The sequence below is a fragment of the Calliopsis andreniformis genome, chromosome 12 (genome assembly GCF_051401765.1).
Source record: "Calliopsis andreniformis isolate RMS-2024a chromosome 12, iyCalAndr_principal, whole genome shotgun sequence".
Classification (NCBI taxonomy): domain Eukaryota; kingdom Metazoa; phylum Arthropoda; class Insecta; order Hymenoptera; family Andrenidae; genus Calliopsis; species Calliopsis andreniformis.
The window spans coordinates 15,740,001-15,761,061 of NC_135073.1; the positions used below are offsets into that span (position 1 = coordinate 15,740,001).

At 44.3% G+C, this 21,061-nt stretch overlaps 1 protein-coding gene across 2 annotated transcripts in view; it reads left to right on the forward strand.

Moving 5' to 3' along the window:
* Positions 1–21,061, forward strand: part of Nolo (ADAMTS-like no long nerve cord) — a 186,870-nt gene that overhangs the window by 18,348 nt on the left and 147,461 nt on the right. Inside the window, exon 1 of one of the 2 annotated variants that reach the window (XM_076389052.1) lies at positions 2,548–2,677. The exons of the other annotated variant lie outside the window; for it this stretch is intronic. Within the exon in view, the coding sequence (XP_076245167.1) occupies positions 2,654–2,677 (24 nt within the window). The 5' untranslated portion in view covers positions 2,548–2,653. Of the gene's footprint in view, positions 1–2,547; positions 2,678–21,061 lie in introns of those variants that run through there. 2 annotated transcript variants of the gene reach the window in all.

Below are 21,061 nucleotides of genomic sequence, written 5' to 3' on the forward strand. Positions count from 1 at the left end.
GACCTTGTCTTGTATCGAGCACACGTCCTGCGGATACTTGAGCATGCGTTATACTTATAGATTCGATACACTTCTGAACATCGAAGGGATCGAAATATCCGTTTTTTTGGACAAAATGTGTATGGTTACTTTAAAACAGGAAAAAAGTTAAACTTCGTATAAAGAGCGAGACTTTTCTGTCTCGATTGTGGCTCCTTTGTGAGGATGATATTGGTTATGAATGAATTATAAAGAACGAAACAAAGTAGATAAACGTTTACATTAACCATGCTTGCATTATCCTCAGTTACAATACATGGAGCGAAAGAGTAATAAAATTATAAAACCTTCATCCACAACGCAAAATAAAAGGATAATCCCCTGAAGGGCAAACATTTCCGCATAGCTGGCTTTAATGTCAGCAGTGTACTTATTTATTTCCAATATTTTCATACATCAGCGTTTTTAACAAGTCGGCTATAAAAACTCTTGTCGATACAGGGGAAATTTATGAAAACTCGATAAACTGTAAAACCCCGAAGCGTTAACCGTTTAACCCAGCAAAAAGACGATACGAGTCAGCTCTGGTTTTCCGAGTTCTGTGAAGATAACGCGCCTATATCTTGCTGGAATTCGAATTATGAAGTGCACCTCCCCCGAAAAGAGAGGAAACGTTAAACAATTTACTTCGTCGTGGCAGTTGATTGTCCTAGATCGTATGTATCATTTTCTCATGTACATGGTTCGCACGTACATAGAACAAATAGAGGTTCAACCAGGTGAGTTTGTGCGCATACACGTACGCAAACGAATCCGCACACACGTGAAAAGCGGGTCAACGTTTCGATTAACGTTCATCAAACAACGAACGCACCCGCGGTACACGACAGTAATCATTTCTCCGCTGGCCGATTTTTTTGACGCATTGACAAGCTTTCAAATAATAGTCCCGGATGCTGATGCTATCCCGTCGGATTTTCAACGTCGATAAATCTCCATCGGGCCGTTTCAATCTCCGTCATCGGAATCCATCTTCCCTGACCAGTTTCACAAAAGATATTTCCTTGGTAAATCAGGAAATTCGTCGAGCTATAAAATGCTGTCCGTTACGCAGCGCGGAAAAATTGTTGCCCCTTTGGATATTTACTGTAGCTTTTTCCCATCCACCCGTAATGTCAATATGTATCGAGTATGGACTCTGAACAGTTTGTTTAATTCTGCGGTTTGCTCTTCGTCCTGTCCCGCGCAAGCACAAACTGCGTGTGATTATGAAAAGGAAGTACGTATCAAATAACTTCATAAAAATTCAAGAAACTTGTCATACTAAAGATGAAAACGTTGAGTGTTTCGAGATTCATCTCCCATTGTTTTTGATAGTGGTCCGATTGTGTTCATCCCTTTTTCAGATTCACTCATTCACAAAATTCACAGTTCAGCTTTTCGTACAAAAATTCCCTCTGAAATTTAAAAAATTTCAATTTCTTCGCGACTAAAATGTGAAGAGCACGTAGTGGACTTCGCCATAGAATTTAAATCTAAAATTATGCACCTCTCAACAGACTCAAAAATATTTTCAAAAAATTCTACTTCTCTCTACGGAAATTACATTCTTTAAGAATAACTTGAGGCGTATCACGTTCACTCGCCTCAAGCTTTTTCCCGAAAATCTCGATCCTCGCGACCCCCAATTACCCTCGAGGATCCCGCGGGGATAGCAGTGTCCCGACCCCCTAGGCCCATTGGTCGCCAATATTTAGGGACGTCGTAAGGAGGACCATACATAAGGAAAACTGGATGCTCGGCCCGTGTTCTGTCTTCCAGCTTCTCCGTGTGATCGTCTTTCTCGTCGCTTTTACCCCAGCTCGGTCGCGCAGCCAAACCACCCCCTACGGCAGCACTTTATTCCAACCTCGGCAGCAGCGTGAAGTGGGTGGACGCGGGGGTGGTGGGTACACAGGGAAGGGGGGAGGCGAGAGAAACAGAGAGACGCGGAGCGAGTGAGAGTTTCGGTGGGGGTGCACGAGGGTTGGAGTTGGCGTTGGTTAGAGGTGGAGGGGGGAAGAGCAGAGTGTGTTTCTCTGCGAACCCCTCCAGCCCCCACCTTGGCCGCACGGGCGCCAACGTCAAGCGCTTTCGAGACGTTAAGGCCGACACTCGTGCGGCGCACTTCGGCCCGACGACATCGGCCAGTATCGTGGACACGTGCGTTCGGTAACCCTCTGAACATCCCCCGTCGCGGATCGGACGCAGCCGCGACCGCGCGTCACGAGGTCGTTCAAAGTCGTCGCCGGTGACTGCAGTGACGATTTCTGTTTGTTACTCCTGCTTAGTTCAAGACTACTCGCTTCAGATCTTTCTGCTGTTTCTTTTCCTCGCGTGGGAATTTCGGAGTCACGTGTCGCGTAGATACGGTTCAAGTGGCGATGTGTAAAGCGCACCGCGAAGGAGGGTGAAAAGTGTGACGCATTGTAAATGTAAAGTGAGACAGTCCGCGACGTGGTTCGACTTGGAGAAGGGTTGGATCGGTTCCTCGATGCGCCCTTCCCTGGAGGGCGCAGCCTGTACACGGTGGAAACCCGAAGATCTCTGACGAAAGCTCGCGGGACAGTGTAGAAGCGAGTGGGGGAGCTTGGTGTAAGAAAGGACCCGACAGCTTTGCCGATCGACAGCGATCATGAGGAAGTCTTACTTCATCTTCGTGAGTACCAAAGGAATCTTTGCTTTATACGCCGCGATTGGAGTATCCTTGCCTAGGATTCTGAAGCTCTTTTTGCTCTCCTCGAGCTTCGCTTTCATCTGTTTTCCATCCCCCCTCGATTTCTAATTCCTTCCTGCTTTCGATCGCCGTTACTTGCAAGTTCGTCAGAGCGAGTCGCTATCCTCCAGAGGGTTTGTCACCCCCTGGCGTCGCGGATGCTTGCGTTTCACGCTCGTCTTGGCCCATTCTTGCTTCTTGCCGAAGATCAAAGACCACCGTCGTCGCTTTAATCTGCCAATGGCGGAATGGAGCGTCTTATTCTCTAGCTGTCTCCCTTCTTCCGTCTTTGAGAGGACGCGAGCTTTTTGAGGACCTTCGGCTCTCGTGGACGCGGAATACCCTGGCCCCGCGCGGCTTGGCCTTCTGCCTCTAGCCCTTGAGGCTCCTGAAACGGGGCGAAATTAACAGAGGGCCACGTGATTCTCTTGACTCGGGGGGAATGAGGTCAGTCGGTGCACGCGACCCACCGCGGTGTCGATTTCGAGACTTTTTGGGGCTCTAGAAATCCATCCCAGAAGTTTTACAAGTAAAATTTCACTCTTTCGATTGCCACCTGAGTCACAGGGTCAGTGGCAGCTTTCGTTTGTCGTTGATGAAGTTTAAATTGCCACTTCGGTGTCAAGCTTTGAAGGGAATTTGACTCTTTTGTGTGCTTTGGTGAAAAGCTACGGGTGGAATTCAGCTATTTTGATAGTTGCTTTGTAGCGTTTCTGCCTCTGTTTTCCATTGGCCAGTGACTGAGGAAGTATTTTTTTCGATATTATCGTGAAAGCTTTGGCGCGACTGTAGGGGATGTTTTCGTGGCTCGCGTTTTAGGTCAGAAATTTGGGTTGCAGAAAATTAGAATACAAAAGCGCGATTGTATAGATGGATAAGAAATGAATGATCAATTTTAAAGCTTGTACAATATTTGGGTCGCGTGCATGAAGCAAACTGTACCTAGAATCGTCACACGAAAGCAATGAGTAAGAATGAGAGTTAAATAAACGGCGAAGGGGTAACTCGTGTCGCTATGTGTCGTTGATTAAGATTCTATCGAATTCTGAGTATTTTATCGTCGACACTAATGCGCTATTAACCATTTTCGAAGTAACATAATGAATCTGAGTTTTAGTATCTAGTATTTCATTTTTTTTTTACAAAAATATTATTCAGTCTTGTAGATACAATTTATTTGTACATTCTCTGCATTTCAACTAATAGATCTGTGTTAAGAAGTTAGTAGCACATAATAAATTTCATTCGCTTCTCAAGGAAGTTATATCTTTTGAATCACATCGCACGAATTTCGGCCCATTTCTGTTTGATGCCGTAGAAACTTGGTCGAAACTTGCGAGTGAAGCTTCGCTGCCATACAATGGGAAGAAAGAGCTTCTAGAGCTTCCTCGTTTGGGAGGAGCTCTCCAAAAGAACTCGCGAATGCGCAAACGTCTAATATGTGTCGTACGGCTAGCTTTCGTTTGGATATATTCTTCGATGATTCTGATTTTCAGAGCAGAACGCTTTCATGAGGCGGTTTTTGGCGGAATTCATACCGAGTGGATATTTCTTCTATCTGAGAATCTTCTTTTCATGGAAGACCTTTACATTCCTCTGCAAGGAGTTTACAGTTCTAAAAATTTCATTAGGGAAGCTCCTCTTGCGTTACTTGAATTTTATACAAAATAGTTTGCGCTCTGAAGCGAAAAAACAGCTTTAATTTTAGTCAAGATTTGATCTCTGTTATGTATCGTTATTCTAAACTGAAAATTTGTTCTATCAGCACAGTCAAATTGGTTTTCGACAAGCCACATCTGTTATTGCCTGCAGTGGGTATTGAATGTTTACATTGGTTGAACGAAAAAACCTGCGAAATTGAGGTACAAATATTGGGAAGGCAAGCGTTAACAAATGTCGAGTCTGTTATGCTTTTGAAGGCGTTTGTTGCAAAGTTGCAGACTATTAATATAATTTAGGAAAATTGTTCTAAATACTGATATCTTCGTGAGTAACCTCTCGTTGGGAAATATTTTGCTCCAAAGTATGAAAAAACAAGGTGTATCTACCGATAATGAAGACAATAGACACTAAATGAAAAAGAAACACTTCAGTTTCGATTTCTGTTACACCAAACTATAACAAACGTCAGCCTACATCGATCTTATCTTTCCCTTAGTCCCTTGTTTTAAACCAGATCGCATATTTCTTCGCCCATTACCTGTTCGTCCTCGGAATATGCCTTCGTGACCCTATTTCGACTCTCCAGCAAACAAACGCAGGCTGATAGGCCATAATCTTGGAGGACAATGCCAGAGATCTTTGTTAGTTGTGTCACGGAGTTTTCTCACCTCCCGAAAGGGATCAGGAGGATTCGTCTCCTTCGACCCGACAAAAGTCTACTTTATTGCTGGACGATTTTGCGTGACCACCCTCGTAGATGTGACTCTCGCAGTCGAGAAAGCATTGTAGGGCTTCTTCTCGTACCTGTCGTCTCTCTTCTCCTTATACCTGCCTCGAAAGGGCTCTCTGGGGGACGGGTGTCCCTCAGACAATGGGCTCTGGAATCAGCACGAGCCAACTGGCCGCAAACATCCAGCCAAATAAAAGTCCGTGAGCGAGGACCAGATGAACAGATAATGGAAGCGTGAAAGCAGATAAGTCGAAGGGTGAGTCGGAGTCTGTATGGAAGGCGAAGGAGCGGCGGCTCGGGGGGAAAGGAGCGTTGGACTGCTTGGCGTGTTAATGACGACACTAACGGAATCGCGAGTGGTTGAGCGCTTGCAAATTCTTGGTTATCGCGTACGTGAGGACTGAATACGCGATAGCAAACGATACTCGTAAGATTTTTTTTTCTGTTTATTGATCACGTGGCTTGGGGATGAATATGGGACGCTGTGTCATTTGCGACCAGTCCTCTGATACTAGAATCAGAGCAGCGTGGAAAAGTATAATTATTCTAAATACGAGGGATTGAATGTGACTTCCTTTTTGCTGAAACATGGAGTAGGTGAAATGTCAGTTATATGTGAAGTTGCGTGTGTGCAATTTTAACGACTTATGCTTTCATAGAAGCAGCTAATGGGTATCGATAGAGAAAGGTATTTTCGCGAGAGTTTGCAAGCTGCATAGAGGCGAAACGATGGTACGTGCCAATTTCTCTGCTGGTTTTGAGACAGCTTGTTGAGGCCTGTATCACAGCTTGTTCGCGTAGTTTGGCTAGGAGCTGTTCATTGGACTCGTTCACGGCTTTTGGCAGAAGCCTGCAAACGTTGTCCGCCGAGCGCGATCAGGCTTTGTCTAGCAACTCCGATGAATTCGGCCACGTTCGTTTTCTAACGAGCTGAAACGCTGAAGCTACGAGCGGAATTACAAGTGTCCGAACTCGCGTTCCCATCGCTATTCGCTCGCTTTCGTCTTTCTCCCTTTGCAACCTGTTGTATTTTAGCGATCGAAGTGCCTGATGGTAATTAGAGGTCCGACGGTGGAGATCAATCGCGTTACGTGCTATCGGGGACCCATAGAGAAAATAAAGTTTCATTGCCTGGCTGTGTTAAATGATAGAGTGGACGGATTATGTCACCTCTGGTAATCGAACTTAATCATTTGCGCAAGAATCACGTTCGCGGTACGTGCTGGCGCCTCTCTACGGTAGCTACCGAAAATGTGTTTAATTTTATCTGCGTCAGTTTGAAGATATTCATTTCAGATGTAACAGATGCAAATTAGTTTATGATAAAAATAATTCAGTGTACGGAGAAACTTCGTTAGACTGCTGTTATCGTTTTATTATTTTCTTCTTGTTGTCTTTATTAGTGACATAAAATTAATTACGTAGTGTTCTTCTCAAAGATCGATGTCTCTAGTTTTATTAATGCAAGTTGTAAAATTATTGACATCGATCTCGTGACAGGGAATAGCCAGCTTCAATTAAAATATTCTACCTTCACACTCTTCCCTCCCCTCATCGTTGAGCATATCAATAATAAAGTTAGGTAAAGCACCTTGCCGCGCTAATACTTCAAAACTATCTTCCCGCAGAAAATTCGCAAACTTCGCGACCCTCTCTAAAATTTCCACGGAAGTAGAGCAATCCTCTGAAAATTAAACACAGCTTAGGTCGAAGTTCCACGTGCCTCTAGTAATCTTCTAATAATCGCAACTCGCTTGAATCCAATTGCTCGCCCTCTAATTGACAGCTCGGTGTGTTTCACAATTGAAATCGGAATTATGAGCGAGGCGCACGCCTGCTCCATGTAAAGTAGCACGCCAAAGGCCTACAGTCCGACTTGTTCCGTGGCTCCTAGTTACTACTCTGCCCATGGGAAATCTCGGCGAGCATCCGGCGTCGCCGCAGCTTCTGAGTCACTCGCGAGGCATAAGGAAACATTCTATAGATACGGCCAGGACTGACTGGTGCACCGAGATCGGTAATGGCTGCGAGAATATCCAGGGGTCTCCTCAGGATTGCTAGCTACCATATTCTCGCGCGAATGGTATTCTGGTCTCGTGTCCCAGTCGATCGAGTCTTTTGATTAAATTTTCCCGAAGCCCGCGGGTAATCTGCCACGACAATTGGCCAGGTCATCGGTCTCAAATATCGTGCCGGATGGAGGAACCTCTTCGCGACAGAATCTCGAAGGAATGAGCTGTCGAAGAACGCCACGGTTGCTCCTAAATTGTGATTAAAATTTGCACGTTAACTGGATCTGTTCGCAGCGGCGTTTCGATCCCCCGAATTCTCGATGGCCTTTCGCTGTAGCGAACAGAGGCGATCGTGAGACCAGGGGAACGACACGGTCGTTAGTGGAATATGGAGCAGCGGTTGGAAACGCGACGGAACTTTGTTCTCGCGTTTCGCCGTATCGGTACAATGGTAGCGGGCGCGCAGATACAAATTGAAGGCGTTCCAAGGGTCTTGGAGCACATTGGCTGATAAAAAATGCGCTCGTTACCGGGAGTCCTCTCGAGCCAGCGATCCCGTCGTCCCTTCGATCAGTCTTTATTCGGCTGCGACGGTAAGTGGCCTGTTAATGGGTCGAGGAGCGACTTCGGTCCTAGCCAGCCACTTTACAGATTGCCCTCGAGTAGCGACCCGTTTAAGCCCGCGCTCTACGGGAAATGTTTTAAGAAGCGAAGGGCTGGCTGACTAAAAGGATTACCTGCGACCACTGTGACCACGCGCGAGCCAGCGTTTAACCGTGGAGGCTACTGGTGCTTATCTTCTCTTAACAACCGCTCGCGCGTTTTACGAATTCCGTGGGCTGCCAATCGTTCGGTCGCAGGTGAGATGTCCCGTGAATTCCGAGATTACAGGACGATCTATGAATCACTGGGACGATAACGAAACTGATAGGGATCCGTTCGAACGCGTACGCGTGCCTGCTGAATCATTTGGTCGCTGTCGAACTGCAATGCATTGCTGCGATGGGTAAGCCGGACTTTGGGAGATTAATGTATCAGGGTAAACATGAATCTTTTGTGGATCTTCTTTGTTTACGTTTAGGAGAAGAGTCTTAACATTTTTTCAGTGGAATGCCAAGCTACATGCCAAATTTGAAGTTTTGAAATTTTCAAATTTTCAAATTTTCAAATATTCAAATATTCAAATATTCAAATATTCAAATATTCAAATATTCAAATATTCAAATATTCAAAAATTCAAAAATTCAAATATTCAAAAATTCAAACATTCAAATATTCAAATATTGAAATTTTTAAATATTCAAGTAGTAGCTAATTTTTTAATGGGACATTTTGGCGTTTGTAATTTCGAATTCAATTTGTGTGTTAGCTTGTAGATGAAGATATCGGCTCACAGAGACAGCGTTTAACGCAAACGTAACAATAAAGAGAAATTTAGAACCATCTAACATTCTGACCGGTTTACGTGCCAAAGAGGGACAATGCTTTTCCTCGGTAATAGCCACTCTGAAGCGTTTTATGGATTCTCCGACGGCAATCGATATGAGCAGACGTTTCGGATGACGTGGACCAAGTAACATCTAGCTATGAAATGAAACGGTGGTTGTGTCTAGGCTCCTTTTATCATTCTGAGTTGGTAATGGGCCAGTACTCTTAAAATGTTCTGTGCATTATGCCTTTCGATTTCTTCGTCTGCCTCACTGATCAATAATCTGAGGTTTGATATTTGGAATGACGTTCTTTAATTTATTTTTATTTTTCTGGCGAAATTTAAGAATGTGTGGCGAAATTACTTTTAAATTCTATCAAAAATTTTATTACATATAATCACTGGACTGTATTTTGCTCTCGTATCTTCGTTAACCGAGTCTTTTAATTAAATCTTGTCGAAGCCTGTGAGCAATTTTCTGCTGTGGCTGAGTTTCCTGCATTCAAATGGTGGAAAGACACATCGATCCTCTTCTGTAATGAATAAAAACATTTTTATTTCATAACTCGTGAAAACTTTGTTTTCTTGTTTTGATAAAATTAGAGATTCTACCGAGCTTGTCAATCTTCCGTATTTAATCAAGTTGTCTTCATTTTCATCCTTCATTCTAACACAACGAGTAGATGGAATTTAATTGCAACCAATTCACTATTCCCCTTAGCGTAACTATTACGTAACAATAAGCGATTCACACGTAACACAGGGGGATTTATCGCGCGCGATTAAGTTCCATTCCTCTCTACCTCTGGTCGCGTATTCAGAAGAGATCGTCCGACACGGCGTCGGACGCGCGCACGTGTCGGGAAAGCAATTACCCGCGTAAACGTCAGCGGGACGCCGAGCAAAACACCCCAGGAGAAACTCACCCCTGTGTTGGCTTCTTCCGGCGTGATTGATAGTCTTACTCAGCTTTATACACTCCTTACGACTGCTTCGCCCCGCGATGACCGCCTACGTTCCCTACCCACGGGAATTCCTGTTCAACCATACATAAAGCATGGCTAGTAGCGAGTCGTTTCGTAACGATCCACGCCAGTAAGAATACCTGGGCGATATTTACAAAGGAGAATTTTCCGAACGTCGCTGAACAAATGTTTGCTCTTCGGCAAGCGCTGAAAACCCCTTCTGAGGAGATATCGAGCCGAAGCTTGCGTATTACGAAAATGGAATTTTCCTCGGACGCGAATCAGCTTTTGACTCGGCCACCACGCGTGCCTCCTCCTTTTCGAGGGTTCGGAAGTCACTGGGAGATTACGAGAGGCTTGAAGCATTGGGGGGATTTTTGTTAGCAGAGGATTGCGAAGCATCGAGGTACACCGATACCGTTTTACATGGACTGGAGATCCTTAGGTACGCGTGTTCGGGATTCTTCGAGAGGCACCGTGTTCGATGGATTTTTCCTTTATCACGGATCGATCCTCGGGCCAGGAATTCGGGATCTTGCCCCTCGTATGGCTGGTAACGAGGGCGGCGAGATTAGATATCGATTACATCGATGTCACGCATTGCAGACCGAACGATATTTTGCTTGGCCGATGGCCGACCGTGCGATCGATGGAGCAGGGAATAACTCCCAGGAAATAGATAAGCAGTATCAATTTTAACATGGAAATAGTTTCGATACCTGTCCGCTGTTCTCTATTATTGATGTTGATTATTGTTGTGCTGCTTCCTGTTACCGTCTCATTCTGGCCAATTGCTAGCCCAGAGTCAACTTTGATGCAATCGATTCAGCGATTGGTTTCTGCGCTCACATTGTATCTGCTCGTGGAATTGTGTGGTCCTGAAATCATAGGGTGACAGTGTGGAGTTTTGGAGATATGAATATTGTTTAATATTCTGGGTTTAGATTATTCCAGATCTAATTCAAGTTCTACTATTCTCTGAGACTAGATATGTATTCAGCCCTCTATATTTATCTAGACTAGACTTGGCTCGTATCAGTTTATATCAGTTTGAAACCTAGACTTCAACATTCTCCATGACAGAACTAATATTGGGCGATTAATCTGTTAACTAACCCTCTTGACTACAAGTAGACTTGATATTACAAATAAAGTGTTTTCAATAATGCAGCCCATAATTTCACATATTCACATTACTTATAGTTTCAAGTCATGCAGAAGAACTGTCGCATGTTGAATTAATTTATCTTCCTCGGTTAACAAGTTAATTTTCAGTTCAGAGTACTCCCAAAACCCCCTTTCTCAGTTCGCAATACTCACCAGAGTAGTAATAATATGGAACTGAAGAAAACCTCGGTCAGAAAGTGCTTCATGAAACTCAAGAAACTCGTTAGACAGTAGTTTCCGTCTAGCGACGCGGTCTCGTCGTGAGAAAGCGACCTTAAAGTCACCGTTCGCTTACCTACGTAACCGGTAGACCTAATCTCACGCGAGTGAGGAGGATTTCTCTAGGGTGTCACGTTATGCGCACCGATACGGTCGATAAGGCGCGTGTAGACAAATATTCCAGAGCAGCTCTGCCATTGTGGAAGTTCGAGGAAATGATTTCTACGAGCCTTCATTGGTGTACGTCTGCGGGTGCACGCATGCACATCCACAGAAACAGAAATCCTAGTGGTGTGGGTCGATGGTTTGTACACGGCACCTTTATCGACGGGGACAAACCCTTCTTATCTATCGACAGGGTCGTTACTTCGATTGTTTCATAGGACTCGCGGTAGTATGGTCTCCCGTGCGCTCGTTTATTCTCTGTTTTCCCATTAGAGAATCGTTTCTCGATAACCCGAACGATCTTGTTGCTAATTTCGGTGGCGATATCGAATGCATTGCATTTGGATCTCGTTGTTATTTCTTTCGTGGGAGGGGTGTCTGCCAGCAGATAGGTGGACTAAATTAAGGCGAGAAACTGTAGACTTTAGCTTAATTAGAGGAGCAGCTGAGAGTAGATTATGTAATTGCAGTGGAGGATTTTGTGAGATTCATTTGGAACAAAATCCACTGATCAAATTTAACTATATATACGTATTCGCAGAAGTTAGTATTTTATAACAAGTTAATTTTATACAAAGTTCCTAGGTATTCAATTTTTGGCAGAAAAATGTATGAATTCATAATTAGTCGATAAATGTAAAATGAAGCGTGATCCCAAAGCTATGAATAGAATTGCATTAAAAAATCAGAATTCCAGGTACGCAGGCGAACAAATAGGAATATTTATCTACAGAGTTTCTGTCTCGATATTCTCGTACTCTTCTCGCGATCCTCCATTTTCTGCCTCGATTTCAATCGATTTTGTTGTCCGCCTTGACTAGATACCCAGCCTTCAGAAGAACGTCCATTAATTCATGATATCCAGATCGATGAAACAGCCATAGAATCTACCAAGGGAATTCCACTTCTGCGTAGGATTGCAACCGACGCGAACCTATCCGAGCAAGTTTCCGTGCGCAGATACGACAAGTTACATGCGAGCGTGCAGCTTTTACGAGCCGATTGCCAGAGAATTAAAATTTTTATATCCATTTTGTTGGCGATTGGGCGTGAAACGGAGTAAATTGGTTTCGTAATGGCCGCGTGGCGCTTGAATTACCACGGATTCGATTTTATCGATGGAACAGCGGGAAATAATCGAGCCTGTTATAACAGCTGCTTCCATCCCGACGACGGTGCTCTCCAATCGAGCTTTGATTGATTCGTCTCCCGCGTATCGATGAATTTCCTCTATTTTTCTACATCGTGTATCCACGAACTAGCCTTCGGTCGTGGAACATTTTTCCCATCAGATGTGCAGAAACGCTTGTTTCTGAATCTGAACGTCGAATTTTACCGCTAGTCTTCGCTCCACAAGCCTCCGCGCAGAAGCATGTGCTCGCACGCGAGCGTATTGTGTCAGCTTACACGGCTGTTCGAGCCACGTTTGTAAGGCTCGTCGTGCACTTTATTAACGCTCGGTGGTTGTACGGTTCGCGTCGTCTCGACAATCCAGCAACCATAACACGCTGGTCCACGATTACAACGGCTCGGCTCATTATCGTCGCTCCGCTGCTCCGCGATGCGTGCAAAAAGCTTTCACCGTGGTTATCCTCGCGGTCCTGTGAATTAATTCTAGAGAATCTTCGTCGCTGGTAGATGATCGTGTTGCACTTCTGCGAATAAAGGGGAAAGTGACGTTTAAGCGAAAATTGGGAGAGTTGAGTAATGCCTCAATTAGGAGGGATGGTTTGGAACATTTTTAATCCTTTATCGCGTTGTGTGGCGACCTCTTTATCACAGAAAATATTTATAAACTGCAATTTCTCTGCAAATATTTGTCGTGTTACCTGTTGCACAATTTTGTGTTCACAAGCGAGGAAAAAATCGAATTATCGAGTGGTGAATATTGTTTGGGGTTCGATGGTACTAGCGCTCCACTAGAGAGAGTACTAATGTGTATTTTTATAATGATCATTAATGACTTTTTTTACGTAGAGCTTTGACGATTTGCAATTAGGTCGGTTCTTAGTGTATTCAGCTAATTCAAGGGATAATGCTGTCGTAGTTATAGAAAGAATAATTCACGGAGTCGAGTCCTGCCTTGTCTTTGAGGGATTATGGAAATTGTCCGATTCGAATCTCAGGATTACTTCTCCAAGGTATTTGAATCGTGATAATGGTTGCTAACTGCCTCCCGTTCCTTCTAATTACTTTCTGCAGGCCTGCACTCGCGATCTGTTTCTACAATCCCCTTCACAGTTTCTTTTTAGTAACAAATTCGACGAAATCACGGAGAATTTTATCTCTAAAGTGACGAAGCACATGTCTGGATTTGCTGTCTCTCAAAGTCGCATAACTGGCTCTGACGACAGTCATCTTAAGCAGATGATTACGTGACACAGCAGAGGTATAACCGTTCTGAGGAGATCGAGAGCATGACGACGTGGCGTAAAATTTTTATAAGAAACTTCTGATTGAACGATCATTTTACGATGTTAATACAGCTTGTCGCGCGAGCATCGCCCTTGATATTTTTATAACGACATGTTAGGTGAATTAACAAATGATCTTCGGTAAAATAGAGGGTACTATAAATAAAATTGTTAGCAAACGAGTTCCAGTTCTGTCATGAAGTAGCTACTTTCAATCATCCCTCGTCAATCGTAGAAAGACACACAACTCGTAACTGTCAGCCATATTTGACGATCATATTGAAAGGATATGGACTCTTCAGCACCTACTCGTCGTTATCCATCGTAAAATTGTTATCTCCATTTTTACATCGGTCTCTTTATTCCAATCCTTTTTAGGTCGCCTCAAAGGGAAAATTTTCCACAGAGAATATCTCATTGTACGGAACCGTACAATTGATCTATTTCAATTTTTCTTTCCTCTTGCTTCAATACCCCAAGCGCATTCACAATACAAAGTTATAAGATTGCCCTTAATACGTAACAAGTTACTCAAATAATTAAACTTAATCATTTCTTTTCAACGTCAGTTCAATATTACGTATCTACTGAATATTTTACGAAATTAACACAAAAGAAAATTAAATATCAGTCATCTAATGCCTAGAAATAATACTCTCCACAGTCGAAATTGACAAACATCCTTGTCTCTAATAGTATTCTTCAAATCCAGGCTCGTCTGTCTCTAACAGTACCACATCTACTTAAGCCGAGTATCCTTATAAAAGGACCTGTATTATGAAGGGGTAAAACTCACATCTCACGAAAAAACTGGATTCCGAGAGGTCGTCAGTAGTTACCCCTTGTCTACTTTCTCCTTCGAGTGGCTCGTTAATCCACGAAAAACAATTACCGCATAAACAGGATCGCGCGAGCAGCAGGTCGATTGAGTTGTTGGACTGGTTAACCATGGAGCACCATTAGCGGCTACTTAACCAGTTATTAGGAAGTTTCCCGCTCGTTCCCGATCTCTCGACACAAGAACGTCGCTGGAGCAATTACTCGGACACGAGGATTCCTGGAACCGCTGGTGTCGCGCGATCAGACAGCAGGCTCAAACGTCGGACGAGTAATCGTTTCGTCGATATCGACGATAAGGCCGCGAGAAGCCGTGGCCGACGGCGACAAGGAGGAAGGAATTACCGAGCCCTTTGGCCCGCGATCGCGCGATTTAACCCGTCGAAATAGGAATGGCTGGGCTGGAAGAGGGACGAGATTGGCCAGAGCCGTTTGATCGGGCAATCTTTGCGCGAGGGGATTCTCCCATTACTCGATGTTCGAGTGGCCTCCTTCGCCGCCCCTCTCGCCGATATAATTTCAACTCTGACGCTGAAATTTCTTCGAACTCCTCGCGTTTCCCCAGTCGTCGATTTGCTCTTCGGCAGCCGGCCAACCTGGGGAACTTTCGTTTCCGAAGAGATTAATTGCCGGCGCCTTTGATTCGTTATCTTGAATATCTTACTGGAGAGATACGATTGTTTGAGCACCCTTTGTGGAGGAGGGTTCGTTGACAGGAATTGGCTAGTCTTGTACTTGGGATTTTGAGTAGGCTTTAGGAATCTATCTTGGAATTGCAGGATTTTGTCATTAGCAGTTTTTTATGCAGATTTAATTATGGAATTTTGTGGTGTGAAATTGATTACCTTTGATTTCACTGCTCATTGTGCGCAAAAAACGGGGCAGTTTCGTCAACGAGTATCGATTCGTCACGGTCGGTTCTAATTAGTCAAAAATTCGTTTGGCGAGACTTACGAGCGACTGCACCGCCTCCCAGCGCCCTCGCACCCCTTTAAAGCCTTGAAACGAATCGAATTTCGCGACGGTCCTCTTCGTTCGCCCGACCTTAATTACCTTTACGCAAATGACTTCGCATTGGCGTAGAACGTGCCTGCAGCAGCTCTGAAGCTATTGATGACGCTTCGATTTCAACTTCCTTATCTCGTGCTCTGTAAATATGTACTCCCTCTGCTATCAGACTTCAGAATATATGAAAAATTGAATGAATAGATTGATTTGAAAAGGGTAACCTAGCAGCCTCTTTCGTATCATTCTGTAGCTTACAATATTAAAACGATTCAGAGCATGTAAATAAGGCGATTGTTCTACTCGATGAACGAGGAAGCCATCCGTGTTGCTTTAAACGACGAAAGCCAAACCGTACGCTCAAAGCCAACCTAATTAACGCTCGGAGTGCAAAGGGTTAAATGTATCCCAAACGTGTGTATCTTGAGCCTTTGCAACGTAATTGGGGATAGAATATTTGTGTGGGTCGTTACAGTCCAATAACATCAGATCTTGGAGCGTAAATTTTATGCCGCTTTATCTTTATGTCACTCTAAAGCAAAACAAGGGACAGAGGGGAGCACATCATTGAAACGTTGTAGCGTAAAATAATATCACGGCGCTCTGCTGATACTAAAATAACTTTTATTGGCCTAATAGAAAATCGTATAAAACGACAGGAGTGGAAACATCGGTCTTAAGATATAACACTCGTAATAATTTACAGTTGCTTGAATAATATTCTAGCTCACTACGTATTCGCTCAGTTAATAATTTAATAATTTAATAATTTAATAACCTTTTTCCTTTACTCTGAAAATATCTACTATATTTCTTCCTCGTAAATTGGTTACTATTTTATTATATATTTTTTTAAATATAAAACACAAAGTGGTACTGTACGTATATATTCATATATATCTACTATACGAAGCCTTAGTATGCGATGACCGAACGAGTCGAATCCATCGACGATACACGGGAGCATTTATTATCAATTTCTTCCGATATCCTCAGACTCGGCACGCAACTTTCGACAAAATGAAAGTCCGAAGAGTTTTCCGCGTTTCTCATACTTCATCCGATAGGAGAGCCGAAAATGGTCTCTAGCACGAAAGAAATAAGAGGGGCCCAGCGGGACGTTGAGCAAGAGGCGCGATCGTGTGCGGCGTCGTGAAGTTGCGCCAAGTAATGCGCTAAGTTCGCGCTACCGATGGGGAATGGGGAGGTGAAAAAAAGTTGTTCGAGTTTCGCGTCAATTTGTCAAGCGTACCGAAACGTATCCGGCTCTACGTTCCGTTCGAACTATCCCGAATCGTCGTTTTCACCCAGCCGACGAAGAAGACTTCATTCGTCTATTTACCGTACCCCGTGTTCTTTAGTTGAATCGCGAACTTTGAACAAACTTCTCCAGCAATGTCTGCATAACTAGTATTACTTAGCGATAAAAAAGGTGGAAATAATCGTCTGTATCGGAGCATCTGAAAATATTTCTATTTTATCACGATCGTCTATAGGAATAGAAAGTATTGAAAATCAATCCTCGAACAGGTATTGTAAAAGACTCTGCGATTGATTTCATTTCTAATTAACTTGCTTGAACTTGTACCATAGGATTATCTGAGACCTTCTGATTTCAATGTACATCCATGATGTATGCATGGGTTTCAGTATTGGGTTCCCTTCGCGAATTTAACTCTTTGAATATCGTATCGCGTTAAACAGACTCAAATGGAGCATCAGAATCGATGTATCCGTTTCCTACGGCGTGGGATTCACGTTCGTCCTATGAAATTCGATTCACGCTGCCTATCATACAGTCAATTCGACCTTATCGTTCTCTTTGTGGATTCTCGCCATCCTCAGCTTCCTCGAACGTAGCATCTACATCACGCGGGAACGCGCCGATGCTGACAAGGCGCGAAGAGTGCAGCCGCCACTTAATGAGATTTGTGAGATACGAGACACCCCAGAGACGCGCGTTCCTTTTTTCCACCTCTGCGTACGTTTCCCCTCCGTTTGTGCCCTTCTGCATCGGTTCAGTGCGACCGTTCCGCGTAAGCAATTCGCGAGCGACGTAAATCACGTGCGCATTCGAGTGTCGTCTCGAGCTAAATAGAATTTACGCGCGCAGGCCGACTAGCGGGGAGTCCTTTCTCGACGACGTTGTTCCAACGATGAATTTCCTCTTTTCTGTGAATTGGTAGAGAAAACTGTAGTGAATTGCATTCTATTGAACCTGTCTGATTTAATAGAGTAGTCTTGCAGGTGAGCTGTCATTGATTATCGAAGTTTACCTTTGGTATCTAATTAGTTGGGCATGCTGCAGATCATTTCGAAGTTATAGAACGATTGAGGCGGGATGAGTCCCATGGGACGTGATGCAAATGTTACTGGATCCGTGGAGTCTAGTACAAACGACTCTAGAATTGTAGAACTTGGCGCAGGTAACTCAGGAGTCCTCGGAGTCTCAGAAATCTCAGAAACTTTGAAGGTCTTGGGAACTTAAGGGTTGAGAGTCTTGACAGACTTGGGTAGTCTCGTGAATCCAAGAGTCCAAGGTGTCAGAGACAATACTGGATTTCTGTAGGACTCTAGACATTGTCTAGAAAACTGTAAAGATATTCAGAATCCAGAGAATTTGTCAGAGAACTAAGGGCATGCGACCAGAGTCCCAGAAGCAACTAAACAAACAGTACATGCATCGCATATTTCTTCCAAAAGACACGTAACCAGTTTGTATTCGTGTGGAGAGGGATCGATATACGACTCACGAGAAAGTTGCTTGTTAGGAGCTATCTAGAGAACTGAACACGAGAATTATAGACCTCTCGTGGAATCCACAGAAACATTTAGAACCTAATCTGACGTTAATATGCGCAAACTCTGTCGTCATAAAATCCTCATGATTGTACCTTGGATACAAGTCCTCACGAAAAATAAACTAAAAAAATCTTCCAAGGAAAGAGAGCTAAACTATTCGAAATTCTCTCCCTAGCATAAGCTTCGCAACCTCTTCAAAACAGTCTACTGAAGTTAGACGTGCCTTCACACGGATGTGTATTTTCCAAGGAACCACTTGCGAGCAAGAGCATCCTTATTCTACACTTCGCACATTCTCAGCCCTCTTCCAAGTTCCGCTAGTTCCTCTTTCTCTCGCCTTCAGCCTGCACCGAGCGAAGTAGTGAGTGCCGTTTATTGATCAGCCTGTACAAGCGCGAAGATACCCTCGCGCGACGGGGGATTATAAACGGGCCGCGATGTTCCAACGACTTCGTGGTTGAATTTCGCGAGGAATAACGTTACGCAGCCTGGACACGATGTCTTGAATTACACGTGTTCTACACACCTCGAGCAACCCGCCTATACACGGTCCAACATATTATTAATCCCCAGGTATTCAGGGGGCGCGTGTGTTAGTCACGCGACAGCTTCCCACCGCGATTTCCGCCATCGTTAGCTCCCCCCGAATAATCAACCTATTCGTGTTTTTTTTATTCATGCTGCACCACTCGAGGGCTGTCTATCGTTCTCGCGAACGATCCCGTTCCGCGAGGCGTATTTTCCGCGCGTTTCACGTGGGAAACGTTGAAAAATGCCCAGCCATCAATTGCAGCTCCGCTGCAAGCTCCTTTGCGTGCCGCCTCCGTTACACGGTGCATTTCATTTTTCCCTGGGCAAGTGTCGATAGCAAACCGTTCAACTCCCTTTCCCCCGACGATATTATATCGAACAGTTCATTCCCTCGACCTTAGCCGAGGCCCCTTTTCTCGCTGCATCATGCAAACCGTTACACGGACAAGTTCATCAATCTTCTCGCCGCCCATCGAAAACCTCATCCTCCGATTGGCTCGGTTCCTGGCGTTGCTTACCTTGTGTTCTTTTACGCTCCGAAATCACGGGTTTCGAGGAGCGTATGACCCTCATTGCTCGAGGAAGGGTAAGGTGGAAGACTTGTTTATTCGTTCAGCCCATGATCCAAGATTGCCTCATCGGATAAATTGTCTGGGCTATATAGAGAGAAGTAAGTGTCCGCGAAGGAAGATGAGAAGGCGCGAGTAGCGGGGGCGATGCAAATGCAATTTCATTCATTGATTGGCGTCGCCATGGCAACGAAGACGAATTGACGTCACTTTGATGTCTTTTTGCTTGGCTCCGAGGAAGCCTGAGACGGGATTAGAAAATAGGTCCGCGGGTTCGCCATTACGCGACGCGAATGGAGATCGAGCTGCAAAGTACGTGATAGCTGGGCAAACGTGCGACTAAGGGTGTGTGGTACTGCCTGTGAAGTTAACTTCGCGATTTCCTGGGGAACTGGTGGTTTTAATTTTTATGGAAATTTTCAAACGCGTGCTGTGGTGTAATTCCTTAACACGGTCACGGGATAGTTTAGATTTAGATAAATTAAATACGTAATACATGGAGTTTCTCACTGGTAGATAGTGTCATTCCATTGAAAAATGTTCTGCTTCGATAACAGTCGCAACTGCATTGCAGTACACCCTGTCGTCCTGGAGGAATAATATTCCACCCCGAAAATTGTCAATTTGCTTACATTGTTACAAATTTCCACGTTCTCGCGATCGTTATAGAGACACGAGAATTAATGTCTCTTCCTCTCGAGGATTTTTCGGGCTCGGAAAAAAGAGTGGAAGCCGCGGTTCTCCCAGCAGACCGCGACGCCGTTGCGACATCGACGCCCGTCGCGACGCTAAATCTAGCTCGAAAAAAGTCCTGTCCCTGGTCCAGCGAACCTCCTCCACGGCGGTCGGACAAAATTTTCGCGATCCCAGCACCGATGGCACGTTTCGCCGCATTTATCTAGATGTATCTTCTAGTTCGGCGCGAGGCAGAAATATGGGAGTGGGAATTGAGTTTGGTGCGGGTGGCTCGCAGTCGTCACGACTCATCCATCCCCTATCCCTCCGACAGACATTTAGGGCTCCCTGCCAGCTACCCCCACGAACACGTCGCGGCGGTAACACTTACGCAATTTCTGCTGTCACGACGTGTAACCGGCAGCGTCAATCAACCACCGTGAGACGCGATAATTTCCTCGAATAACCGTCTCGGCACCCACTTACTGTAGGGGGGATCTCTGGAATCTGTGCCGTTTTTCAGATCTGAGATTTGGGATTCAATTTTGGGGGAGCTGTGGTAATTCATTTCTATTTTCATATTGAATTCTATGTTTGAGTATACGAGATATTTTTCGTGTCATTAAAAATAGAGAAAATATTTAGGTGGTCTATTTCAGCTTCGATACCCTGTTATCAAGCAATTTATATGATATTTTATTTGAAAAGTGGGCTTTTTATTCTAATAGAGCATCGATACTTGCACACATTTTTAATATAGTTTTCGGTAATAGTGGAGATATCTATTACTTAAGCAAAATTTGTCCCATGTCGCTTGATGGATTCATGATTTTAATCTATCGCAATGTCACCGTTAAATGGAGTACCTGCCAATAAGCAGGTTTCCTCAGATGATTAATAAGATTGCTCACGCTAGAGCGATTATCCTGGGATTTATGGAATGTGGTTAAGGACTATTGGTCGTGTTGAGTCAAAAAGTGCAGGAAAATGGACAGAAACTATTTTTATGTAAGGTAATGTAGCTCGGAGAATTCTCTGGCGAGTTTGCCCGAGTTATTGGTATTTGTGTTCGAGTAGGCAGAAGCGATTTCAAGGACTTCGCCGAGGCAAAGGGGGTGTGAGGGGTGAAGCAGATCCAGTGGCTA